The following is a 26,847-nucleotide window of genomic DNA, read 5'->3' as shown; positions in this document are numbered from 1 at the left end:
TCATCTATACATCATCTATTACATCATCTAGACATCATCTATGACATCATCTATACATCATCTATACATCATCTATACATCATCTATTACATCATCTATTACATCATCTATTCATCATCTATACATCTATTACATCATCTATTACATCATCTATACATCATCTATACATCATCTATTACATCATCTATTACATCATCTATACATCTATTACATCATCTATTACATCATCTATACATCATCTATTACATCATCTATACATCATCTATTACATCATCTATACATCTATTACATCATCTATTACATCATCTATACATCATCTATTACATCATCTATACATCTATTACATCATCTATTACATCATCTATACATCATCTATACATCATCTATTACATCATCTATTACATCATCTATTACATCATCTATACATCTATTACATCATCTATTACATCATCTATACATCATCTATACATCATCTATTACATCATCTATACATCATCTATACATCATCTATTACATCATCTATACATCATCTATTACATCATCTATTACATCATCTATTACATCATCTATACATCATCTATTACATCATCTATTACATCATCTATTACATCATCTATACATCTATTACATCATCTATTACATCATCTATACATCATCTATACATCATCTATTACATCATCTATACATCATCTATACATCATCTATTACATCATCTTACATCATCTATTACATCATCTATTACATCATCTATTACATCATCTATACATCATCTATACATCATCTATACATCATCTATACATCATCTATTACATCATCTATTACATCATCTATACATCATCTATCACATCATCTATCACATCATCTATCACATCATCTATACATCATCTATACATCATCTATACATCATCTATACATCTATTACATCATCTATTACATCATCTATTACATTATGTATGATATTGTCTAAATATGTACTCTATAAAGTATGAGTACTGCCAAATAGTATCGGTACTAGACACTACCATGTGTCCTGGTCATCCCAGGTATGCTCCCAGCGTCCATGGATGACTTGCAGAGCGACGGGCGTCCCATCCGGCCTCACGTCTTCTTCTTCTGCGTTCAGGTTCCGCCTGGACATCTACCGCTGCCTGGCCAGCCCGTCGCTCATCATGCTGACGGAGGAGGACCCCATCCTCAGGGCCTTCGAGCTGAGCACAGACCTGAAGGAGCTGAGCCTGGTGGAGGTGGAGTTCAGGTGCCGCCGCGCGTTTCCCCGCCCCCGTTGTCCGAGCTGGGCCGGCGTCCTAAACGGCGTTGTGGCGTGTGCAGGAACGACTACGAGGAGCTGGCAAAGCAGTGCAAGATGTTCGCCAAGGACCTGCTGGCCCAGGCTCGTAACTCCCGAGAGCTGGAGGTCATCCTCAACCACACGTCCAGCGAGGACCTGGTGGACAAGCGGGGGCTCCTGGAGGAGCGCATGAACCTCAGCCGCCTCAAGCTGGCCATCAAGTACAACCAGAAGGAGGTGAGTGGTGCCCCGAAGGTCCTGCATGATGCAGCAGCAAGGTGGAATGAATCCCCAGCGCTGCCAAAGCTGCCTTGCATGAGGGCGAGTCCAGAGATGCTGAGGAGCATCAAAGAGCGTTCCTCGTTGCCTTTCAGTTCGTGGCCCAGTCCAACTGCCAGCAGTTCCTCAACACGGTGTGGTTCGGCGAGACGGCCAGCTACCGGCGCAAGCACACGTGCCTGAAGATCTCCACCGTGCTGAGCGTGGCGGCGCTGTGGCCGCTGCTGTCGGCGTGCTACCTGCTGGTGCCGCGCTCACGCGTGGGCCAGATCATCCACACGCCCTTCGTCAAGTTCATCATCCACAGCGCCTCCTACTTCACCTTCCTGCTGCTGCTCAACCTCTACTCGCTGGTCTACAACGAGGGCAAGAAGAACACCATGGGCCCCGCGCTGGAGATGATCGATTACCTGCTCATCCTCTGGATCGTAGGTGGGTGGAACGTGGCCCTCGGGGTACTCCCTTTACGTATACTCGACGTACGGTAAATACGCCATTTGGTAGTACGGTCTAGTACGTCCTGGTACATCCTGTCATGGTCACCATGTCTGAAGATCTGCACCAGGACGCAAGATCATCAACTTTGGTCCTCTTTGGGGGGTTGACCTTTAGAGGTCGTTTAGTTGCCATGATCGTTGTAGAGAATCATCAATAACACTCGTGTATTATTTCTATATATAACTATAACTATAACTATAATAGTAGCATACAAATACAATAACTATGATCAATAATACTAGTAGAGAATCATAAATAACACTCGTGTATTATTTCTATATATAACTATAACTATAACTATAATAGTAGCATACAAATACAATAACTATGATCAATAATACTAGTAGAGAATCATAAATAACACTCGTGTATTATTTCTATAAACTATAATAGTAGCATACAAATACAATAACTATGATCAATAATACTACTAGAGAATAATAAATATTATAATTCTATAAACTATAATAGTAGCATACAAATACAATAACTATGATCAATAATACTAGTAGAGAATAATAAATATTATAATTCTATAAACTATAATAGTAGCATACAAATACAACAACTATGATCAATAATACTAGTAGAGAATAATAAATATTATAATTCTATAAACTATAATAGTAGCATACAAATACAATAACTATGATCAATAATACTAGTAGAGAATAATAAATATTATAATTCTATAAAGGATAATAGTAGCATACAAATACAATACTCATGTATACTTTGGTATACTTATGTATACTTTAGGAAACCTATGTTGACTTATAGTACTTTATAGTACTTCAGTATTCCAGCCTGTGAGCGTTGGATACGTTGGTGTGTACTGCAGGAATGGTTTGGTCGGACGTGAAGCGTCTGTGGTACGAAGGTCTGGAGGACTTCCTGGACGAGTCCAGGAACCAGCTGAGCTTCGTGATGAATTCCCTTTACCTGGCGACCTTTGCCCTCAAGATCGTGGCCCACAGCAAGGTATCGGCACCTGGCCGGCATCCCGACCTGGGATGAAGATGAAGATGAAGGTGAAGGTGAGCACTGGCCTTTCTTCACGTACCCTCAATGTGGTCTTTGCAGTTCAAGAACGTGGAGGACACGGAGAGGAAGAACTGGGACGCCTTCCATCCCATCCTGGTGGCCGAGGGCCTGTTTGCCTTCGCCAACGTGCTGAGCTATCTGCGTCTGTTCTTCATGTACACCACCAGCTCCATCCTGGGCCCGCTGCAGGTAGGACACCAGGCCACGGCGCGTGGGAGGAGGACAAAGCTGGAGAAGAACAGCTCCACCGAGCGTTACGCAATCCTCATCAACACCTTTCATATGACACCTTTTAGGAAGCCCACGCCGACGTCTCTTCTTCTCATCTTCTCTTTACTCTTTACTGCTTTACTTCATCCATCTGGTGCCTCGGTTAACATCCGCCCCGGTTAGCCTGCTTTTTGGTTAACATCCTAAGTTCACACAAGGCATTGTGGGCCGCGGGCGCCATTTTAGGACCACAGCCGTTGTTTCCGTCAGAGTCGTCGAGCGCCACAGCGTCTAACAAACATGAGAAAGGTCACGGACCGTGAACCTGATGGGAGGGGCTATGGGAGGGGCTCCGTCATGGCCGCTTCTCTGCTTCCCGCCTAACAGTTGGCATCCATCTTGAAATCCCGGCTTGTCCTTCACGCCGAAAATAGCATCTCCTTTTTCATGTTTTCCCTCAGGGAGGCAGAGGCAGCGGGGGGGGGGCGTGGGGGGGCTAAGAAGATGGGGGCCATTTTGGCAGACGGCCCTCTGCGTACTGTAAATATAAAACATCATCGCTTATCAAGGAGATCCAGCCGTGTTCCCCACAGGACTGTGATCTATGTGTGGTGGCCTTCATGCCAAGATATGTATAGATATAGATATAGATATAGTAGATATAGATATATATCATATTTATGCATGCCAATAGCGGTCAAGGAGGAGTGGACGGAGGTCCTTGCTGCTGAGATGGAACGCAGGGGGGTTGCTTGGCCCCATGGCAGGCCATGTAAGTGGCAGGAAGTACGTGGCAGGAAGTAGACAAAGCGAGGCTAAAAGGAAGAAAATGACAGGAAACCAAAGCCAGGTTGACTGGACGGCGTAGCTTCGGCTGCTAGCTTAGCGTGTTTAGCATAGCGACCGGGTTGTTGACTGTGATGAACTCGTCGGCAGATCTCCATGGGTCAGATGCTGCAGGAGTTTGGGAAGTTCTTGGGCCTCTTCCTGCTGGTCCTCTTCTCCTTCACCATCGGACTGACCCAGCTCTACGGAAAGGACCGGAAAGACCCGGAAAAGAACCCGCCCAGCGACTGCCAGGGCATCTTCTGCCAGCAGCAGAGCAACGACGCCTTCCACAGGTACGTCTGAGGACCGCCGTGATCTTCACCCACGTCTTCACCCACGTCCTTCTCCACAGCTTCATGGGCACCTGCTACGCCCTCTTCTGGTACATCTTCTCGCTGGCCCACGTGGCGCTCTTCGTCACGCGCATCAGCTACACGGAAGAGCTGCGCTCCTTCGTGGGCGCCATGATCATCGGGACCTACAACATCGTGGTGGTGATCGTTCTCACCAAGCTGCTGGTGGCCATGCTGCACAAAAGCTTCAGACAGATCGCCGTAAGTGGACCTTCTCACCTTCTCACCTCCTCAACGTTCTTGAGTCCCGCTCCTCTTTGGCGGCAGAATCACGAGGACAAGGAGTGGAAGTTCGCCCGAGCCAAGCTGTGGCTGAGCTACTTCGACGACAAGTGCACGCTCCCGCCGCCCTTCAACATCCTGCCCTCCCCCAAGACCGTGTGCTACCTGCTGACCAGCATGAGCAAGTGGATCTGCTCGCACACGTCCAAGGGCCGGGTCAAGAGGCAGAACAGCCTGAAGGTGAGCGCTTCCCCTGCATGCGTGCCACAGATAGATGGCGGTCCTTTGTGGCCTTCTGTCCCCGCAGGAGTGGAAGAACCTCAAGCAGAAGCGGGACGAGAACTACCAGAAGATCATGTGCTGCCTGGTCCACCGCTACCTGACGTCCACGCGCCAGAAGATGCAGAGCACCGACCAGGCCACCGTGGAGAACCTCAACGACCTGCGACAGGACCTCTCCAAGTTCCGCAACGAGATGAGGGACCTGCTGGGCTTCCGCACCTCCAAATATGCCATGTTCTACCCGAGGAGCTAAACCCGCCCCCCTGGTCCCCCCCCCCGCCCGCGTCTGCATTTATTCTCATGTTGGTGCCCCCCCCTTCCGCCCCCCCCCCCAGCTTTTCTAAAGATATTCTTTTCAACACTAATATCGTCAATAAATACTTCTGCAAACATTTCAGCATTCTGACCCGTTTATTATTTTATTAAATACTCTCAAATAATACCAAATAATACCTCATACTCCTGGTAAATACTCCATTAAATACTCTCTTAGCCACACGGCCAAATAATACCTCATACTCCTGGTAAATACTCTATGAAATACTCTCTTAGCCACACGGCCAAGTAATACCTCATACTCCTGGTAAATACTCTATGAAATACTCTCTTAGCCACACGGCCAAGTAATACCTCATATTGGTGGTAAATACTCTATGAAATACTCTCTTAGCCACATGGCCAAATAATACCTCATACTCCTGGTAAATACTCTATGAAATACTCTCTTAGCCACATGGCCAAGTAATACCTCATATTGGTGGTAAATACTCTATGAAATACTCTCTTAGCCACACGGCCAAGTAATACCTCATATTGGTGGTAAATACTGTGTGTATGACGTGTGATCTTCTGGTTTGGAGCCTGCAGGGAAGAGAGGGAGGAGAGGGAGGAGAGGGAGGCCAGCACCAGTTGAGCCCCAAAGTGACGTGACGTCAGATGAAGATGGAAGGCCAGAAGATGCCAAGATGGAGCGTTACTTACTAATGAGGCAGGTGGGCAGATGTTCCTAATCTAAAGACCGTGGTCATCTCAGCAGCGTTTGTTCTTCAGGACGCCGAGCACCTTCTGGTTCTTGCTCTTGAAGGCCAGCACCAGGTGCTGGGGGCCCACCGTCCCACGGCCCTCCTGGTCCACGTGGCCCATGAAGACGTAGTTCAAGCCTGGTGAGGTCACACACAGAGAGCCTGAATACGGCGGACACGTTCAGGTTGGTCGAGGTCGCCCATCATTCACGTCTTCAAACATCTGCTGCTCTTCTTCTTCTACCGCCGCTTCCGCGCTTTGAGTCGGCCCATCTTTGTGGGAACCATCCGGCACCCCCAAAGGAGCCAAACTCAGAGGGCGGGACAAGCAGGCAACACGTCGGCGCTTTGGCAAAGTGGGAGCGCAGCAGCTTGAGAAAAAGCAAGAAAAGCCGCCGGCCCCGCTTTGATCGGCCGTGGGCGCTCACCTCGTCTGACGAAGGGACACTTCCTACACAGGATCAGGATCTTGGTGCTCATGGTCTTTCCCGCCTGCTGGATGGCCAGGCTGCCCTCCTTGTACACGTTCAAGATGGACACCGTGGCCCACGCGCTGCCTCCTCTCGCCGCCGCCGAGATCACCGTGCCCGTGATCGCTGTTGGACGCACACGCCACGCTCAGTGCACGCAAACATGGACCGTGTCACGTGTCACGTGTCACGCCGTGTGTCTCACGTGGACGACACTCTTCCTCAACGTCCCTTTCCTCTTCCCACTGCCGCTCGCTCCGCCCACACGTGCACAAGTCCCGCCCCCGAGTGCTGACAAACTCAGGCGTTTATCAGCACCTTAGTGTGTGACACTTGAGTCTTCATCGTGTCCCGCTAGTCACTAAAACTAGGTTGAGTGTGGGAATCCTGTGGGAATCCCGTGGGAATCCTGTGGGAATCCCACGGAGCGTTGCAAAGCCCGGCTGGAGGCCCACGCTCGGTCCACTGCCGGAATTCCATCCTGCCTATTTTTGGCCAGGAGGCGGACCTGAGCCGCCCTTGGCTTTCTGCTCCACGCCAGCGAAACGCCAACGCCAGTCATGTGGTCGGCGGCTCAGGGAGGCAAACATCAGAGCGTGAATCGGCGTCATTGATGGGGGAGGGGCACAGCGGCGTGACTGTACTTCCAACTTCCTGTCCAACAGGCGTCACATCGCAGCCTCAGCCAGCAGACCATCCTTTCATCGGGCAGGAAGAGATGATCTTTGCTGGGATGCCACCATGACCTCTGACCCCCACACCCTTCCGTGGCGCTCCTTCACGAATTCATGCCAGCAAATTATACTTCTTCTTGGCCTAAATGAAGTATTAATGAGCTACCTCAAAGTACTACAATACAAATACAGAATACAGTACAGAAGCAGCACTGTCATTGTGAATGTAGTACTGGATCCTACATTGGCCACTAGGTGTCGCTAGGGTACTGGACGGGGGCTAGACCCTAGACCCAGCACTCATGGACGTCTTACATGGCGTATGTACTCTGATTCTGTGTACTACATTGGCTGATACCAGTGTAATACCATGTCCAGCCTCAAGGACGTCTTACATGGCGTATGTACTCTGATTGTGTGTACTGCATTGGCTGATACCAGTGTACTACCATGTCCAGCCTCATGGACGTCTTACATGGTGTATGTACTCTGATTCTGTGTACTGCATTGGCTGATACCAGTGTAATACCATGTCCAGCCTCAAGGACGTCCACTGACGTGTCAGTCTTTCGTCTTACATGTCTTATTTTCTCCGGTTGTAAATGTGAAGGTGACTATAGGGGTGTTACGTCATGTGTTGAGGGCTCTAGCAATGTTAACCGGGTTGTTAACGAGGAGAATCTTAACTGGGGCAGTGATACTTGGACACTACACACGACACAAACACTGTAGTTGATAGAACTCGAGTCAGTAAGATGAATTAGAAAGTCCTTACCAAAGTTGCTGGAGCAGAAGTTGCTCTCCAACGTTCCTCGTCTTTTGCATTTCTGACGACACAAAGCCATGGAGTACTTGAGAGCTGCACACACACACACACACACACACACACACACACAGCGTCAGCGTGGAGGCCCACCAGGGGGTCCGGATGCAGGACGGAAGCTGCTACCTACGTATGGGCCTGCTGGTGGGGGGCGGCGTGGTGGTGGGCGGCGGCGTGGTGGCGACGGAGAACTTCTTGGGTCGGAACTTGTAGTGGCCGATGAAGCCGTCCGCCGTCAGGCTGAGGTCAGACAGGAAGTGGATGAGCAGCTGGTTGCCCTCAGACAAGACGGGCCTAGACGGGACCAGGCGGGGTGAAACGGGGCGCGTGACGGACATCAGAGGATGGGGTGGCCAAGCTGTGGCGACCGTCACCTACGCTGGGGGGCTGTCGCCGCAGTATTTCCCGATCTTCTTGGCATCGTTGATTTCGGGCCCGTTAAAAATGGAGACGTGGTCGTAGCGGCAGTAGTTGTCTCTCTCCACGTCGAACTTCTCAAACTTCACTTCGATGATCTGCAGCGGAGGGCACAAAGTTCACCACCGCGCTTTTATTTTGACATGTCGGCTCCTCGGAAAGACCTACCTGGTTCTTCGGTGCCACGATGTGCCACGAGCACGTGACACCAGCCGGGTAGTCCCTGTCAGGCCAGTTGGGGGTTTTGAAGGTCCCAGAAGGTCTGTCCAGCCTGCCCCCGCAGTACTGCTCCCCTGTGGAGCAACGAGTGGCCTTCAGCTTGGTCACCAGGAGCATGGCTGCCATCATGCCCGCTCCTCCTCACGTACACGCCGGCGTGTGGGGCCCGCCGAGGGCCACATACAGGAAAACTAAGACACATGTCCTACATGGAAGATACCAAAAGCAACGCAGTGGAGGTGAATCTATGCCGCTGGAAGCTAGCCAGGGATGCTATCCTTGCCGTCCCGTGTTTATGGAGGTTCATGTCCACAAAGTAGGTTTCCTTATTTGTAAAATGGGATCTTTTAGTGGCTTTATGACCTTCTAAATGTGGTTTTACCATTGGTGGACGCCTGTGGCCTAAAATAGAAATCCAGCAGTAGAAGCATAGCAACGGTGGCCACTAGGTGTCAGTGTTTGGCCACAGGCAAGCTGAGTGGAAAGGGAGGGGCCAGCTGATTGACGCAGACGTTCCGCTACGAGGAACCCGCTATTAAAATTCCTCTCGGAGAAGTTGCGCCCCCGCAGAGAGGAAAAGCCTGTCTGGCCGTGTGTCCTCTTGTGGGGGGGGGGGGGGGGGGGGGGGGGGGGGTCTACAGAAATGCCAAGGAAATGTCCCATGCTAGCGAGAGGAGATGCTGCTGCTGTCCAAACAAAGCAGCCTGAAGGCCAAATCCTGGTCCTCTTGGCCTCCTGGGGCGGCTCAGCTGGTCTAGCTTGGCCGTGAGTGGACAACTTTGGCACCAGACTCCCGTCTAAGGCTTCCTGGGGAACGCCTTTACTGTGATCCACGTCTTATTGACTCTGATTTCATCCACTCAGGTTTTCATCTAAAGCTGCCAGGAAGTACGCTGCCCAGAAAAACCTACAAGGAACTGCTCACGTGCGAGTCCGTAAATTTCCTCTGATTACATCTACTATATCAGGTAATACTAATGGAAAGTTGACTATAGGGGTGTTATTTCATGTCCCGAGGGCTCTAATATTGTGTATCTAGAAGACCATAAACAGGTTTGCTATGCTCTATGAAAATATGAATTTGTGATTTATGGATTATTGGCTGTGACGTTGGACGTGGACTGCAGCGGCGTGGAGGAGTCGGTCCACAGACACGATCGTAAGCCACGCCTACCTCTCTCGTGCGGCTGCGCGGCAGAGAAGACGGACAGGAAGCCGCTCCCGGCCGTGTTGGCGTCCGACACCATCTGCAGCGTCATCTTGTTGCCCGTGGAGACCAGCGCCCCCGGCTTGGAGGTGCCACAGAAGCGGCCCAGCCGTTGGCCGTTGGCGTGGCCGCTGTACACGTCCACGTAGTCGTAGCGACACAGGCTGTCGTTCTCCAGGTCCAGGAAGCGGAAGGACAGCACCACCACCTTTCCCTCCGGGACCTGCAGGGGGCGTGGCGCCCACAGTACCGCTGTTACAACACAGTTGTCCTAACGTCTGCCACGGGGCCACATGTTGACAATTGAAAGGTTCGGGTGGTCCACCATGACACTGAAGGCTGAAAAGAGAGTTCTCTTCCAAAACACCAGGGGGCGGCGTCTTCCTGAGATTGAGCTGCTCCAACTCGTGTTGGCTAGCTATTTAGCTTCCTGGACGGTGTCACCACTGAAGCCACATCCAGACGGTTGCCAGCCGTACAATACATTAGAAACGGTTATGAATTCGATTGTCCTGACTGGAAAACAATATTTGAATGGCAGCCTAATTATTACATAAGCATCATATTTCTTTCCTGGCTTTCATGATTGCTATGAGAGATGCACTGGCTACTAAGTAACGTGTAGGAATCATGAAAAGGAACTTACTGTGATCCTCCACACGCATTTGGTGTTGGGGGGGTAAACTCCCGGGTATCCTTGGCTCCCGATGATCCCCGACTCTCCGGTGAGGTTCCCCCCGCACGTAAAAGACGGTCTAGGAGAGGACAAAGTGTGAAACGTGGCCAAGAAGCCGGGACCAAAGCCTGCTGTACCTGGGCTGGGGCTGCCCACAGACCCCAGTGAGGAGGAAGGCGAGCTGCAGGCCGCATGCACACCAAGCCGTGCACACTCTCCTCATTGTCGGCCGGACTGCTTTGCTAGCGTCTGCAGGCGGGGGGAGCAGTCTGCAGGCCATGAATGCAGCGTTTGTTCTTGGAGGAGGGACGCGGCAGCCTGGGAGGGCACAGCCGTGTGCTTGAAAACTGCTCTTGTCATCCTTAATGACTGTGATTAAGGAAAATTGCTATTCCCGATTTAAAAAAATCCACACTTGCCTTGAGCACATTCTTTCCGCATTGTGATAAGAGTGCCTATTTTGTTTACCTGAGGGTGTTGGTCCCACACCTCTAAAGTCTGATGTTGGGTACATTTGGAAGTGTTTGTACAGTGATGGCGTCCAGACGAGGCTAGCGGCTAGCCATTAGCTACTGCTGCCACCAATCACCAGACATCCTTCTCATGTATACATTTATATTTACACTCTTGGCGTGGGGTCCACTGGGCTGTACTGGTTACATACAAAGCTTCAAATATTCTCTCTTGTCTTTTAAAAACAGTTTTCTTCATAGTGTCGGTGACATTACTTTGTGCTGCTTTCAAGTCCTACAGTAAAAAAACAACAGTTACACACGAGTGGACATCATCACATTTATAGAAGCACATTGATTGTTTACTATAAAATATAAATTCACTTATAATTTTCGATCATTCTCCTGAATGATCATGTCCGGTTCATGTCCACATTCTATTCGGGGCAAAAATGGTCAAAATGAACCTTTAATCTTGAATGTACAACAAGGCGCTCGCTTTGTTTCTCTCTGAAAAGCTCTGGCACCCTCTCGTGGTGGCAGTGTGACATTACAACAACACGCTCTTCACCGTAAGCGATAATTACAGTCATTGCGTTTGTAATTATTGTTTAAGAAGGATAATGAGTAGCATTATCTTTAGGACATTCACACACAAGTCAAACGGACTACAAGGACGAGTTCGAAGATGAACTAAATTGGCTTTATAATATGAAGTTATTGTATAACTATATAAGTGTCAAACTTGCAAACTCGTGCCATCGAGGGGCGAGACCCCCCAGCTTTTCCTTCCAGTGGGGGGGGTCAACAACACCTCTTTCAGTTTGAGGGAAGTGAAAGAGGAATGAAAGCAGCTTCTGGAGAAACGAAGGTCCGAATAATATGCTCCGGGCAGCATCTGTGACGTCACAGTGACATCTAAAGATAACGTTTGGCTGCATGAGCAGTCAAAGCGGACAGAAGGCTCCAACTCCCCGGGACCAACGAGCAGAGGTGGGCATAATTTCAGTATTATTCCGGTCAGCTGAACTCATCTGAATCTGTATTATGTTCATGATCTGTATAATATGTTATAATATAGTTTATGATCTGTATAATCAACATCCGATGTAGAGATAGCGGCCCGCTGCTAGCTTTGTGTTATACTGGCTGTGTAGAATGACGGAAACGCCATTTAGTTTGTCGGTTATGTATTTCTCCTGCTTCCTCGGATTGTCAGTCAACCGATTTTGCAAGCGGTGCCTTGAACATCTCCTTCCCACGAGCTTCTATCGGGGAATAGCGAGACGTCCGAGGCGTCATGAAGGCACCCCAATCGCATTCACCTGCTTCCTGTTCCTTCTACGTTGGCGCGTCAGTCTCACAGGTGTCCCCGATTGTTGTGGGCCGGACGGAACGCTCTAGAAAGAACAATAGGACAACAAGCGGGGCTTTTTGTTCAAGCTCGTTTTGTGCACATTCACGTCGGTCGGAGCTCGGCAGGTGAACCGCGGCTTCGGGATCATTCTTGGCCTCGTCCTACGAAGACCATTCTCTCCGTCTCAGGGACGGCCAGGCTCGGTCCGGGACAAGACAGCTCCGGCAAGTAACCGCCATTAAAGTGAGTAAGCTTTAAAGCTTAAGGACGTCACAGGAGGGGATTACTGTGTTGCTAACTGGCTAGCTAGGGACGAACCGGCGGAAACACCTCCACTTCCTGTCCAGAGATTTACAAAATCAAAGTCCTGTTAGTTTACTTATCATAGCAGATGTCGTGACTTTGTTGGCAAGCAGGTCCAAGTAGTTGCCGTGTACTGGGAGTTTGGGAACACATTAGGGTGTCTTTAGTGGAAAGGGATTGAAGTGGCTCCCTATCTGACCCCCACCTGTCTTCAAACAGCTGACCCGTGTGGGTGCCCACCTTCTGCCTTCTGCCAGCACCACCAGCATGGCATCCAGCCACCCGCACCAGTCCAACGTCCTGCTGGAGGAGCTCACCTGCCCCGTGTGCTTGGACGTCTACCACGACCCCCACCTGCTTCCGTGCGGCCACAACTTTTGCAAGACGTGCCTGGATCGGCTGCGGCATGAAGCGGACCGCGGCCGCTTCCGCTGCCCGGAGTGCCGCATCAGCCACCGCTGCAGCATCAGCTTCCAGAGGAACTTCAAGCTCGCCAACATCGCTGACGACTTCCGCTCTCGCCGCAGAGCGAGCTCCGCCGCTGCCGACTCAGCAGATCGGATTGCAAAAGCTTCTTTCCCGTGCGACTACTGCCTGCCGCCCAGCGCCGCCGCCTCCGATGACGCCTCTGGCTCTGCGGGCGACACGCCGCAGGGGGCCGGCGCCTCCGTCATGGCGGTGAGGATGTGCCTCAAGTGTGAGGTGTGCATGTGCCAGGAGCACGTCAAGCCTCACCTGGAGCTGCCGGCGTTTCGAGAGCATCCTCTGACGGAACCCACCAGCGACCTGTGGAAGAGGAAGTGCCGGGACCACGATGAGCTGTTCAAGTGCGTGCTGGGATAGCCCCGCCCCCCTGCACGGCGCCCGCATCCTCTCATGACTTTGTTTGCCTCCAGGTACTACTGCCTGGACGACAAGGTGTGCGTGTGCAACGCCTGCACCGTGGAAGGACGACACCTGGGCCACACCATGAAGACCCTGAAGAACACCATGAAAGACCTGAAGGTGCACCACTGCTCTTGTCATGCCCGTGCTCATGTATGGGGGGGGGGGGGGCCTTTTGTCTCGCTGCATTGTTGCCTTGGGACAAAGCCGCCAGGCTGGAACCAAGGCTGCGGCGGTTAGCTCTTTCTGTAGGCACACTTCCTGTTTCTTCCTGTGCTTCAGCTGGTACGCCCACATGGGCCTGCCAGTGTTTGCCATACATCCAGTGGATTTGGATCTACCCGTTGGGCCCCGCCCATAAACACATGATGACGGGACCGTCTGTGAGCGTCTGTAGCATCACCGAATGACCAACAGGCTGACATCAGACGTGTGTCATGCCACGGTGTAGCTAGCACACACTCGGCTAGCGAGCAGTGCACTGGCTTGTGCTCAGCGCCCCGCCTCTCCCCACTGGCACAAAGAGAGGAAATTACCTCGTTCTCCTCGTTCATTCACGGGAGAGACTGGTTGGCCTCCTCCTCCTGGTCAGACGTTCCCCAAACACCTCCCGCTGGAGGCGTCCTGACCATATACTCCAGCCGCCACCTCCTCTGGTTCCTCCCAGTGCGGAGGAGCCGCCCTTTTACTCCCGACTTTCTCCTGATGACAGCGCTGCTCGCCTTCTGTCTGAGGGAGAGCCCAGCCCCCCTACAGAGAACCCGCCGTCCGCCATCTTGTCCTTCCCGTCTTCCACTTTGCACAATACTATGTTTGGTTGTTGGCGTCGTTTGGCTATGATGACGTGTCACATGACAAGATCCCTCAGGTTGGATGAGCATCTCATCCCTCTTGTTGTTGTCCTTGTTGCAACCGTGCACGTGCACGTGCCTGCCAGCAGATGGTGCTAGACAAGAAGATGCGCCGGGTCGGGAAGGAGGACAGCCTGGCCAAGCAGAAGCTCCGGGAGCAGAAGCAGAAGGAGAATCAGAACAAGGTGAGGTGGTCTGTGTCACATGACGTCGCCGTCGCCGTGACGACGGAGCATCTGCTCTTTCGCCAGAAGTTAATCGAGGACTCCGAGGAGTGCCTGGCCAGGCTGCGTCAGGAGCTGGAGGGCAAAGTGGACGGCTTTGTGGGCCGGCTGCTGGAGTGCTCGCGCGGCCGATGCGAGACCAGCGGCCCCGCCATCCGCAAGAACATCTCCCGCATTTGCCAGGACATGGAGCGCCTCCGTGAGGTGCGCTGCGGCATCGCCGGCCTCCAGCAGGAGAACGACCCCCTCTGCTTCCTCGAGGTGAGCCTCCTTCGAATGTTTGCTCCGCTTTGCCTCGGTTTGGAATAACTGGCGTGTGCCCCCCCCCCCCCCTTCTCCCACCAGGCCTGCAAGACCACAGGAAGACGGTGAGCTCCTCCTGGTCCGCCTCCATGAGCAAGAACGTCCTTGCTGAGGCATGTGTTCCTCCCTCTAGATGCTCCAGGCTGCTGAGGAAGGACATGTTCTACCCGGAATACGTGGACATGGAGCTGGAGCTCCTGGGCGTCATGATGGAGGAGGAAATGCGCAAGTTTCTTGACGAGGAAATTCCGTGTTACATCGTGGCCGCCATCAACTCCATCTGTAAGCGTCTTCCATCTGAGGTAAAGAAAGCCAAGCAGCCTGGATGACCTGCTCACCCCCCCCCACCCCCCCCCCCCCCCACCAGGTCGACTCACCAACGTGGAAGAGGCGGACCGGCGCAGCCACACCCAGGAAGCCACCAGGGACACTGATGACGAGGACGACGAGGAGGACGACTATGATGATGTCCTCGATGACAGCAGCGAGGGCGAGATGAGGAGCGAGGAGGAAGAGGAGGATGAAGTGCGTGACCCGAGCGAGCTGGCTGAAGATCTTTACATCCCTGAGGAGGTGGAGGAGGAGGAGGAGGAGGACGACGGGGAGGAGGGGGACCAGGAGGAGGAGGACCTGGAGGAGGAGGCAGACCAGGAAGAGGAGGAGGAGGACCAGGAAGAAGAAGAGGAGGAGGAGGAGGAGGAGGACTATGAAGATGATGAGGATGTGGAGGAAAGAAGGGGTTAACTGTAGGAGGGGCTGGTGATGTGCACCAGGAGCTACACGCCCACACACGAAGCTGAATGTAGAATGTTTGCTTCTCCCAAGTTCCTCGTGCCACGACAAGAAAGTATGGGAAGCGTGGAATGAAACTTAGTATTCCTGTTTCCTGTAGCGTGAAGAAATGGACGGACCTTCTAAGCGCAGCGTTTCCCAGACGCTCGGCGTTGCCACATTTGGCCTATGCAAATGAGACGATGACGTGACGGCGTGGGACAGACCTTCTCCACTCCCTTAAAGCGTCCGTGCAGGGAGCCCATGAATATGGAACGGGGCGGCGGCTAGCGCTGTGATGCTAACACCAGCTTTTGTGTTCTGGATTCCCTCCAACGTGTCCAACGGTTCTATGCACACTTGGATGTTGTTTCAAAGCCACGTTGGGGCAATGTGAGAGTTTGCACTTTAATACTCAGATGCTATGCTAATATGCTAATATTATTTGAATGTAAAAGAATACATTTTGGTATGTGATTGCTAATAAAAGATGAAATGTACAGCATGGCGGTCTGGTCATTGGACGTGGTTAGTACTTCCTCTTTAAAATAAAATCCTCATTTCAACGTCAACTGTTGGTGAGATCAGTGACCTTTGACCTCAGGACAGCTTGTTGACCTGCATCTTTTGTGCTGCTTTCAGGACTCTTGGTTTCTTTGGCTTTTTCATGATTGTGGAGTCGACACAGCAGGTCGTTTTTTTGTTTATCCGTATAGTGATTCCCTTTATTTTATTTAATTTTATTCTATTTATTTTATGAATTGAAGTCCAGAACGGTAACCACTACTTGGCCGGAAAGAGTGTGGTGATGCATGATCGCCACCAGATGGCAGTAAATGCACACTAAAACGCTAGCCTTCCCGTTGCTGTACATCCTGTTTACCCACGCCACTGTCAGTATGGACATATTGATAGATATATATACTTTATTTACCTCGAAAGAGAGGTTCACAGTGGGTGGAAGGGGTTTTAGTCATTTGGCTAGTGTGAATTCTACGTGGCATTGGCGTTGGTTGTGTTGAGAATAACGTGGATATTATGGGGGTTCAATTAGGTAAATATGTGTTTCTCCATTACGCAAATGTATACTACATGCTATCTGTTAGTTTCAAAATATAATGTCTAATTATGCTGCCTTCAAAGCCAGCGTTTAGGACACATAACTCGATTTATTTACTCACTCTATTGACATAAAAAACTCGTCTCGAAAAAAACCTTCCATTAGTATTTTTATTTTTCCATGCAAATAGAGCAGGCAAGTGTAGGCGGAACAGCCATTTTTGGGCAAAGTTTGCACTCGGAGGCGGAGCCTTGGGGGCGGAGAATGGAACGTTGAGAGGGTCGCCTGGTAACGCGAACGTAAACCGACGGTGTGTGTCGTAAAGGGTCTGCGTTGGAACAGCGAGTAAAGAGCTCCATTGTGCTTGAAGACCAGAGCGGACAAGAAGAGCCGAACAAGAACACCTCCTGAACCCGAAAGACACCGATGATACGCCGGCACACATGGACGCCAATGCGACACGCTAGTGCGGCTGTATTTTGCGGGGCGGACGGCGTGCTCCCGGCGGAAGGAGCCGGAACAGGAAGAGTTAAGACTCGACATCAGAACTGTTTATTTGTGCGGCTAGCAGGCTAGCTGGCTACATGCTCCGGAGCTGCTGTCGTGTCTTTGCTTGATGGAAACCTCCATCTGTGCGTCCTCCAGCAAGCTGCTCTTTTCTCGCCGTTCGTGGTCCTGACCGTCCAGACGCAACTTTGAAGGTATTTGTCCACTTCCGAGAAGAAGCCGAGAGGGCTGGAGAAGTCACACCAGGTTTGTTGCCTTTGCTTGAACTTCCCAAGCGAGCTTCTCGACTCCTTAATGTTCCCGTTGAAGCCCGCAAGTGTCACATTTCTTACTGTGTTCTTTTTTTGAAACGGGAGCAGATAAGAATGTCTTTTCTTATCAGATGCCCTCATTGGCAACCGAAGCTGCAGCTTTTCACTTCTCATTGCTCAATGTGGTAGATATGGTAGATGTGGTAGATGTACACATTGCAATACTACACTACTGCAGCTACTACTGGCTGGATGCTATTTGGGATTGGCTCAATGCAAATATACTGACTGCACTAACCTTTTAGTATTTGCTTTTCCTCCACCCAACCCACAGCAGGCTTCCATTGCTAACTGGATTCACATTGATTTGCCTTGCATTTGCATGATTTCTAACCAATAGTACACATAATAATACACATAATAATACACATTTGCAGTGATGGCAGATGCATGTTTGCATGCAATGGGAGATGCAGACAAAGCGTGTTGGTCCCCAAACAGTGGGCTTGGCTAAAGAGGTGCCAAATGGGTACATTTCAATCGGTGCCCCAGCAGGGTTCTTTAAGAATGCCAAACATAGAAGTTCAATGCTTGTGTATAATAGAATAGTCATTGGTATACTTCAGTAATGTTAATGCAGTAGTAAGTACGGACATTCACTGATATGAAATAAAACGGCCAACAAATATTCCAGCCAAAGCGGGGAGCGGCGTGTACGCCACATAGTCGATGTTGGCTAGCTACATGAACGTATTCCTGGAGAAACATGGACTAGCGTCACGACATGCTTGTGTTGTCATGCTCATGTTGGTGATGTGGCCGTGTAAGATATGCCGTTATTCGTCCCTCAGTGGGGAAATTTGTGTATGTGGACAATGAGGAAGAGTGTGATGGTGCGTTCAGGGGGCTGGCTTTGGTGTTGTGGTTGGCTTCCTTACCTAAAAGCAGAACCTTTTGGCTGAAAATGGGCCGTTCCTTGGATTTGCTGTCCCGCTTAGGTTTGAATTCCCATTGAACGTCAGGTTTACCAGATGAATTCCACTCTGTCGCCAGGGGAATGGCAACAAAACAAAGACGACTGTCATTTACAAACCTTGGCGGCGGACTAAAGGATTCCATGCGGTTTGTTTTAAACACCCGTCTCATTTTCCATAAATGAGCTTTGAACGTCTGTTTTAAGTCTCCAACAGGTGAGGCCGCGATGCCACAGAGAGCCTCCAAAACGTTTATCCCTCTCCGTTTGAAATAGATCTCAGAATTAGTAATGTTCCTGGGGAGGGGGGGGGGGTGTTAATTGGTGCTGATGTTTGAAAAGACCCGTTCCTCCAGGAACGTTAAGCTTTAGTCATCCATGCATTGCTTCCTCCACTGAGGTTTTTTCTGATCAAACATTATTGACCCCCCCCAGTCGATAACCTTGGCAACTGGAGCCACGGATCGCCGTGGCGGCGAGGTTGGGAAAGCGAGAGCCTGGTCTGATCTTCTGTTTGTTCCTGTTCGTGGCAGATGAGATGAAGTTGTACTCGGCGTTCACGCTCTCCGCTCACGTCCTGTCCGTGTGTTTTGATTGTCATGTACGGTACTACTTTGGCATAGGAGGGGCCCGACTAACCGGTACTTTTCACATTTTGACATCGCCGATGATTTAGGCATTGACCTGCCAATGGTCAATGGGATGACCGTGGCTGAAGTCCAGTGTTGTGCTAGCGTTAGCCATTTAGCATGGAACTACCACAATTAGCACTCAAAGTCATCACATCTTACCTTGATGCATTCCCACATAGTATCAGCATTCGGGAGCTAGTATGAAGTGAAAGACAAAGGGGGGAAATATATCCAAATACAGCCCTCGGCATGGTAGAACGGTGGGTGCTGCGTTCAATGACCACATCATGAATAAACAAATCTTATTTTGAGATGACACAAATAAACAAAACATGTTTGTCAGCGTGAGAGGTCTCACTCGCTCACATTTTGTATCCGCTGAACGTTTGTGGGTGAGTTTAAGAGTTAATAATAATAATAATAAGTAGTAATACAAAAATATGCTTGATGACAATATTGTTTTAAATAATGGATATAATAAAATTTGATGTAATTATCGTTGTAGGTGCACGTGGAATCGTTTACCACAAAGGGATTTCCTCTACTTATTATAGATAACGTATTTGTGTATTTGTGACATTAAATGGTAATAATAGCAATCAAACATTTTAATCTTTTTTTTTTTACATGATATTGATATTTTGTTTTGAATGAAATCAAATCCTCCCATTTCTTGGCGACACCCCCAGTACACTGGAAGCATCAGTAAACGATGACCGTTATTGCTGGATGTGCTCCAAATGTTTAAAAGTATCCACACGCAGGTTTTATGAAATAAAGTTTGGGTGGTCAGCAGCAGGTGAGCAGGTAGTGCTGGCTCTGTAAATAAGTACACCGGTAAATAAACGGTGATCATAAATCACGAGAAAGCAGATTTGTGGTTGATGAATGTTGACGAATAAGACGTGATTTCCTTCCTGGGTCCTCGCAGCCTGCACCTTCAACACTCCCGACGCTCTGGAAACGCTGCTATTGTTCCCACTTGGGGGCTTTAAAGTTCAACATGGCCTGCCGATCCCTCTTATATCTTAATCTGAATCTGGTTTGACTGGAGGAACAAACGGCGCAGATTATCCCTGGAGGAAATTCCCTTCCTTATCTGGCTTAGCCCGTGAAAGCCACGGCTCAATAAGAGCTGAAATGTGGGAATATGACGATGTCACAGCCTTTGTCATTCTCTTTTAAGGCCCAGCTCCTCGTCTGTGCCGCTAATGAGGCGTTTTGCGCTTCTTAACATCTGCCCCATCTCCAAAGTTGCATTTTGCATGCGGGACTCATTCCCTATGCATGAGGAGTCGGCCACCCTTTGATTTGCCCGCTTTCCTGTCCTCTCCTTGGTGCTCGCCGCCGTACTTTTGTGGAGTGAGCCTGTTGGAAAAGTTTCTTCCCCCGCTTTGGCTGCGTAGGACGAGCGGTAATTTGGTGCTTATTCCAAACAGTATTGTGGAGCCCGGAGAGCCGAGGCGTCGGTGGGGAGCGACGGCGGTCTCATTTAACACCTTTTCATTGAGCGAAGGAGAACAAGGCCTGAACGCTCACTGCTGCCGAACACACAGCCCTGGCTGGAAGAGAAGGTTTGAAGTCGTCTTTGTCGTCTTCCCCTGTCGGGAAGCTACAGCGCCACGGTGGCACACGGGAAAAGAGCGGGAAATGAGCAAGCAGCGTTCCGGACTGGTCATTACCAGGGAGTAACTGGTAATCCACATTATGGATCTCCGTTTGCAGCCTTGTTTGGTTTCCCTGCATCATGCCGGTTTCATGTAAAACCAAGTAAGACGGCTGGGTTGTACGTCTCTTAGGAAGTATTTCCACCTCTGGTGGTCTCGTTAGCAGAAGCAAAGCGAGCGTGTGCATGCTATCCTCCAGCGAGGTCATTAGCACGGTCATTGGCGTAATCCAGGTAACGCTCCGTAGGTAATTGAAGTCTAACACTTGTTCTCAGGAGGGAGCGCTACATGTTAGCTTGTTAGCCGCCCGCCCGCTCGTGTCATCGCTCCGCCGTGTCCGCTTGGTACTCGGTTTGCCCTTGGAGGCCGCCGTCTTCCCGCTCGGTTGAGGTTACGTTTCGACCCCCCCCACGAGCCCTTTGCTGATCCCAGTTTAAGCTGCTATCTACTCCGCCGATCGGGCCGCCACATCGGTGCCCTAACCGCCCGTGTCAGAAGCTAAATGGCTTTTGATTGCATATCTTCCAGCGTGGGGATATTCAAGCTATCCGCTCCCCCGCTCCCCCGCTCCCCCGCTCCCGCGCTCCCGCGGTGCTACGTATCGACATTTTACTGTTGGCTGACTTGTTGTTCTTATTTTCTCTCCGCCAATTCATCTTCCTTTCCCAGTTGAATAAGATTATCTTGGAGAAATAGATTTTTTGGACCCTATCAAATGATTGTGTTGGCTTTTTAGCACAGTCTGAGCGTCCGCTGCTCCTGAGAGGTTATACGCTTTATTGTTCATTTATCACACCGGAGACATTTTGTGGAAGTCAGCGTGATGCACAACTACTTCTTTTTTATTTTTTAGCTTGCTCAGTGTTTTCAGGCTAAAGAGCGTGAAGGATTTCCTTGTACTTTTCCATCTCTGACATACCTCCAAAGTGGAACACAATGTGGAGGAAGCCGTTATGAAACGTACAGGAAATGTTTGTGCACAATGATGTGACGCGTAGGCCGTTGGACTGTGGAGGTTCGACACGGTATCTGATGATGATATCACGCGGCTGTGACGTTAGCATAGCATAGCTTCATCATAGAGTCTTCATCCCAAACCTTTCGCAGTCCTTCAGACATGTGACCTGAAGCCATGTACTTCCTTCTCCTGCTCACTTAAGACCTCAGCCAGTGTCCGGAAGCCTGCAATGGAAGTACCCGGGAGGCCCCATCACCTTTTTATCAAGCACAGCCAGCCGGGCGCCGTGCACCGGGCGCCGTGCACGTGCCGCCGGCCTCCCATCACATCAGCCTTTGGTCTGCTGGTGCCAGTCGGGGCCTTAAACTGTATTTGTTATGGTCTTGGATGGTCGTCTTATATTTGACCCTGTTTGTTCATAGAAGGAACACAACGTTGATATGGTTTGATGTCGTCGTATGGTGATACATCCCAAAGATATGCTAAGATGTGCTAATGTCCATATCACCCTACACGTTTACCACCAACTGACTCTTTGGCGCACCAGTCCAGGCACACTCTTTTTACTTTGACACTTGGCGCACCCCTGGGGGGGGGGGTTTCCTCCCCGCTTTGGGAACCCAGGTTTGACATTAGTCCAATGCTGATTGCTGATTCTTTGCGATGTAGTCAATGGCGTACGTTCAGGCTGTCCATCATATTGATATATTTAGGATCCATTATAAGGGTTTTACGGCGCGACTAGAAAGGCAGCGGGAATAAATCTTGTTTCCTCTGTTGAAAAACATGCAGTGCAGCAGTCTGTACTTCCTCTTAATTGGATTCGCTCTATTTTTAGTGATCTTGGCCGAGGTAGGCTCAGGCGGAGGTGGCGACACTTTCTGCTTATCTGACGCCCCACAGCTCTAAAAGTCGCCGCCGCCGCCATCGCTCACTTTGCCGCCTCTGCTGCCATTCCACATTTGTGCCGCTCAGCTCCAAGGCCAAACACGAGGAATCCATCAGCACACGCAGACGCACGCCGCTCTAATCTCCCCGCTCGTTAGCCGCGCCCTCCCGAGTCAGCTGTCCTAATAGGCATGTCCTAATGAGCGCTAATTGAAGAGGGCTCATTGGCGAGGCCGGCTTCATTGTCTTTCTTCAAGCATCTTAATGCTCTTTGCTAGGAAGCTGATTGGGAGTCTAACGGGATTTGTTCTCGGACGGACTGTCCCTAATCCCAGATTGTTGTCTTTGTTCCACACGCTCGGTTCTTGACACGCCTGCTTATGTCTGACGGAGATCCTCATCATTCTTTCTTTTCCTTCGTGTCAGCTCCAAAAAGCCAAAGCAGGGCCACTGTGATGAAAGATGCAACTTTCCTCTTTGCAAAACAAAAGCTGGATTGTTGTGTTGGTAAAGGAAGCCAGGGACGTGTCACTACCCCCGCGTAGGAGGCAGTGCAGCCCTTTTTTACTGTTGGTACGAGGGCAAATGTTTTCCTCTTCATTTGATGGCTGCTACTTTATCCCCCCACCAACGCCTTGCTTTTAGTTATTTTCTATTGGTAGTATACATAATGGCTTCCTGGAGAGACCGGCTTTATTGCACTGGCTGTGAACTGTCTCATTTCTCTGCAGAAATGAGAGAAACTCTTGGATGAGCCAATTTGTTGGACAATATCTGCCAAGAAGGTTGTTTCCCTCCAGGTATGATGCCTTCAATAGCCGGCTGTTCCGGTCCCGGTCGGGAGCAGATTAGCCCAGAAGTCGTTGACTTCATTATGGAGCCACCCGTGATGGTGCCTGCTGCTCGTCGAGGAGAGCAACATCTGCTTTCATGTCGCAGGCTACAATTGTCCCAAGAAGTCCTGAGATTGGTCACTTTTTGACAACGGAGTCGCGATGCAGATCATCCTTTTTCCAACTGATACTGATAACTGTCTGATTCTCAAGACCGACGTGTTACCCGTAATGTTTATGTACTTTTAAAATTTAGATTTAAGTGTAGTTTATGCACACCTGGAGGTAAGAAGGACGGGAAGAAAGCTTTTTTTTTGGTTATGGCACCATCTTCACCATCTGTTACCAGGTTTATCGGTATGACATCACTCGCATCAGTTCAATAAGTATGGTCCACTCGTGGTAGGATGCCATTTACTGTGCAGAGTCGGGAGGACAAGCCACATTCTCAGACAGTCCCGTTATAATGTGGATTTATGATATATAAATATATACGTATATATATATATATATATATAGGTTTATGAGTGTCTGTTGGCAGGCCACGCTGCCAAACACGGCTGTGTCGTGATGTCTTGACGGGCCCTGACCAGCGTCTCCGTTTTCCGTTTGCTCTTCTCTTCCAGGCTTGCGAGCTGACGGTGGGCCACCAACAGGAAGCTGGGTTGAACATGACTCACCAGCCACTGCCACCAAGTCGTACCCAGCTCGTGGCTGTGGAGGCCCGGCCGACGCCCCTCGAGGGAGAGGCATTGAGGTCAACTCGCTGACGATCATCTCAATACCTCTCCTCCGCCGGATCTTCGCAGACCATCCCCCCTCCCCCGTCCTCTCCGCACCATGCTGCGCTTCCTTCCGCTCAAGCTGGGCCGCCTGTACCGCTGTCTCAAGCTGCTGTTTGTGCTGGGATTGTTTGTCATCTTGCTGATGAACACCCACAACCTGTTTGCCTCATTCCAGAAGAACGAACTCACCGACCGACGCTTCATCAACCTCAACAAGTGTCCCGCCTGCTTCGGCACCAGCTGGTGCCGCAAGTTCATGAACGGTCAGGTGTCCTTTGAAACCTGGGGGCGCCTTCGCTTCCTCGACATCTTCAACGTCAAGAATGTTTACTTCGCTCAGTACGGGGAGCCCCGGGAGGGCACCCGGCGCATCGTACTGAAACGGCTGGGCTCCAACCAGGAGCTGGCCGAGATCGACCAGAAGATCTGCAAGAGGGCCACGGGCAGGCCCCGCTGCGATCTGATCCAGGCCATGTACAAGACCGAATTCGCAAGGATCAACGGCGATGTTCGCCTCCTCACTCCAGAGGTGGTGGAGGGCTGGTCAGACCTGGTGCACTGCCCCTCTCAGAGGCTGCTGGACCGCGTGGTCCGACGCTACGCCGAGACCAAAGACTCTGGCAGTTTCCTGCTCAAGAACCTCAAGGACACGGAGAGAATGCAGCTGCTCATGACCTTGGCATTCAACCCGGAACCGCTCGTCCTGCAGGTATGGTTGGTTATTGTTGGGTCAAAGAAAGACATGTTCTGTGAAAGTGTCATGCTTCCTGGATGACCTTTGGACCAGGTCACCAGCACAAAGCCAGGCTGGCCTCTAGTCAATACAGGGTAGGGACGTGCCTTACCATTGGCTGGCGACCAGTCCAGGGTGTACCCCGCCTCTCCCCAAAGACCAGTGGGATAGGTTCCAGCATACACGCCACCCTAGTGAGTATTAACGACATAGTAAATGGACGGATGATTGTCCTCCTGCTTCCACATGTAGATGCAGGAACTGTTGCTTCCTCCCGAACTCTTGGCACTGCTAGCAGAGCACCTCCATTCCTCTGCTCAGAAGTTGGTTGGAGGGCTGTGGCCTCCCCAAAGATGAGAGCTTTTTGCTGGCGGCAGTACTGCATATTTAACACTATATGTAGGGCACATTTAAATTATGCAAGAACGCATCTGTAAATGGTCCAAGTTGTTTTTAATTTTAATACATGTCTCTGTCCGGTGGGCCGCCATCCGTGGGAGACGGCGCTTGGAGGGATATCGCCCCTGCCAAGAGTTGTCTAGATCTTTCATTGCTACCTTTATAATTAGAAGGTTATGTGGCTTATTGGCGGTGTTTTGACCCAGACTTGAAATATTCTGCCTTAAACCCGAAGCAGGGCATGTGGGGATGCTCCAATCGATCTGCCACCGATCAGTATCGGACGGTTTCGGTAAAGAAGCATGTGATTGCAGCCTGTAGCGATCCCTGCGTGCACGTGTGGCGTCCTTGTCGTTGTAGCACGTTGTAGCACGTTGTAGCACGTTGTAGCACGTTGTAGCACGTTGTAGCACGTTGTAGCACGTTGTAGCACGTTGTAGCACGTTGTAGCACGTTGTAGCACGTTGTAGCACGTTGTAGCACGTTGTAGCACGTTGTAGCACGTTGTAGCACGTTGTAGCACGTTGTAGCACGTTGTAGCACGTTGTAGCACGTTGTAGCACGTTGTAGCTTTCATTTAATATGCATTTGAAGACCAGGCTCAACTCAGTGGCGCCCCCTTCCCCAGAAGTGATCGGGGTTGTCTTGCGCAACGCTCCCTGTTACGATCCGGATCTCTCCGCTATCGTCCTGATCTTCAGAGAGGTCACCTGACACAACCCCCCCGCTTCCGCCTCCCTCAGTGATTTACAAGCGTCCAATCAATTTCAATTTCAATCTGCCATTGACCGCGTCTCGTGAGGGGACAAAACAACAATGGTCGCGGCCCGTGTAGACATTCAATAAGTCAGGGTGACCTACAACCCTCGCCCCCTTTTCCTCATCCAGGCAGACGCCTCCAGGCCTTCAGCGGGACAAAAAGCGAGATCAGCTTTTATGTCCAGGAGATGTATGACGCCTGATTAGCCTTGTGTGAGCACTCCTGCTTCCTCTCTCTAGCGCTTCTTCTCCTCTCCGCCATGTTTGTGTCAGCGTATTAATGCATGGTCCGCCAACTCGGGCCGGATAATTCCATCAGCATGGCCTGTTGCCATCACACCCCCGGTCAAAGGCTGTGACTCAGACCCACAAACAGAATGCGGGACGTCACACGCATGCCTCTGCCCTTCATCACGCCTTGCGACCTCTCCTTGTGCGTCGCTCATCTCGCCCGCGAGAAGAAGCAAGCGCTTTGGGGTCACGTGCCCTCGCAGGGCCGAGGTAGCAGATGGTTGGCATCGATAACATGCGGCCAATCTGCCAGGAGATTGACAAAGTCTGATGGTGTGTCAGCTTCACTGGTCAAAAAATGAGAAGATTTGCTGAAAGCCGGGGCCAGCCTATGCACGGGGCGTGCAGCAGTGGAGCATAAAGAATTAATGGGCCCTATAGAGATTGAACACGCTGTAGTACAACACCTTGATGTCTGTTTTTTGCCAGAGGTTACAGTCACCGCGTGGAGAC

General features: G+C 50.5%; 4 protein-coding genes across 15 annotated transcripts in view; 3 read left to right on the top strand and 1 right to left on the bottom strand.

Moving 5' to 3' along the window:
* Positions 1-5,864, top strand: part of trpc1 (transient receptor potential cation channel, subfamily C, member 1) — a 29,481-nt gene extending 23,617 nt beyond the window's left edge. For 2 of the 7 annotated variants that reach the window (XM_058060064.1, XM_058060063.1), the window contains exons 8-15: positions 1,124-1,255; positions 1,330-1,525; positions 1,663-1,999; positions 2,907-3,046; positions 3,149-3,298; positions 4,256-4,440; positions 4,500-4,701; positions 4,768-5,864. In XM_058060064.1, coding sequence (XP_057916047.1) covers positions 1,124-1,255; positions 1,330-1,525; positions 1,663-1,999; positions 2,907-3,046; positions 3,149-3,298; positions 4,256-4,440; positions 4,500-4,701; positions 4,768-5,430 — 2,005 coding nt within the window. In that variant the 3' untranslated portion in view covers positions 5,431-5,864. The remainder of the gene's footprint in view (positions 1-1,123; positions 1,256-1,329; positions 1,526-1,662; positions 2,000-2,906; positions 3,047-3,148; positions 3,299-4,255; positions 4,441-4,499; positions 4,702-4,767) is intronic. The other 5 variants (XM_058060066.1, XM_058060065.1, XM_058060068.1 and 2 more) reach the window with 4 other exon arrangements.
* Positions 5,379-12,657, bottom strand: pcolce2b (procollagen C-endopeptidase enhancer 2b). Of its 3 annotated transcripts, XM_058060079.1 has the most exons (12): positions 12,290-12,657; positions 10,981-11,259; positions 10,650-10,830; positions 10,483-10,591; positions 9,804-10,059; positions 8,579-8,703; positions 8,372-8,508; positions 8,124-8,287; positions 7,946-8,029; positions 6,455-6,622; positions 5,986-6,164; positions 5,379-5,865 (listed from the first exon to the last, which is right to left on the bottom strand). In XM_058060079.1, exons 2-11 carry the CDS (start codon positions 11,024-11,026, stop codon positions 6,034-6,036), a joined length of 1,401 nt encoding a protein of 466 aa, XP_057916062.1. In that variant the 5' UTR covers positions 11,027-11,259; positions 12,290-12,657; the 3' UTR covers positions 5,379-5,865; positions 5,986-6,033. The 3 variants fall into 3 exon arrangements, with proteins under 3 accessions (XP_057916062.1, XP_057916063.1, XP_057916064.1); XM_058060080.1 differs by lacking the exon at positions 10,981-11,259; XM_058060081.1 differs by lacking the exon at positions 5,379-5,865 and having other exon boundaries at positions 6,020-6,164; positions 8,120-8,287; positions 10,981-12,657.
* Positions 11,789-16,153, top strand: zgc:92594 (uncharacterized protein LOC436996 homolog). 3 transcript variants are annotated; one of them, XM_058060077.1, is made up of 8 exons: positions 11,789-11,957; positions 12,844-13,451; positions 13,521-13,629; positions 14,450-14,545; positions 14,615-14,845; positions 14,930-14,952; positions 15,021-15,169; positions 15,255-16,153. In XM_058060077.1, exons 1-8 carry the CDS (start codon positions 11,904-11,906, stop codon positions 15,629-15,631), a joined length of 1,647 nt encoding a protein of 548 aa, XP_057916060.1. In that variant the 5' UTR covers positions 11,789-11,903; the 3' UTR covers positions 15,632-16,153. The 3 variants fall into 3 exon arrangements, with proteins under 3 accessions (XP_057916060.1, XP_057916059.1, XP_057916061.1); XM_058060076.1 differs by having other exon boundaries at positions 11,790-11,957; positions 14,612-14,845; XM_058060078.1 differs by lacking the exon at positions 11,789-11,957 and adding an exon at positions 12,026-12,564 and having other exon boundaries at positions 14,612-14,845.
* Positions 16,154-16,944: 791 nt separating this feature from the next.
* Positions 16,945-26,847, top strand: part of dipk2ab (divergent protein kinase domain 2Ab) — a 29,734-nt gene continuing 19,831 nt past the window's right edge. Inside the window, exons 1-3 of one of the 2 annotated variants that reach the window (XM_058060222.1) lie at positions 16,945-17,246; positions 17,364-17,471; positions 24,054-24,921. In XM_058060222.1, coding sequence (XP_057916205.1) covers positions 24,268-24,921 — 654 coding nt within the window. In that variant the 5' untranslated portion in view covers positions 16,945-17,246; positions 17,364-17,471; positions 24,054-24,267. Of the gene's footprint in view, positions 17,472-24,053; positions 24,922-26,847 lie in introns of both variants that reach the window. The other variant, XM_058060223.1, reaches the window with a different exon arrangement.

The sequence above is a fragment of the Doryrhamphus excisus genome, chromosome 21 (assembly GCF_030265055.1).
Source record: "Doryrhamphus excisus isolate RoL2022-K1 chromosome 21, RoL_Dexc_1.0, whole genome shotgun sequence".
Lineage (NCBI taxonomy): Eukaryota > Metazoa > Chordata > Actinopteri > Syngnathiformes > Syngnathidae > Doryrhamphus > Doryrhamphus excisus.
This window is presented reverse-complemented; position numbering and strand designations above follow the sequence as displayed.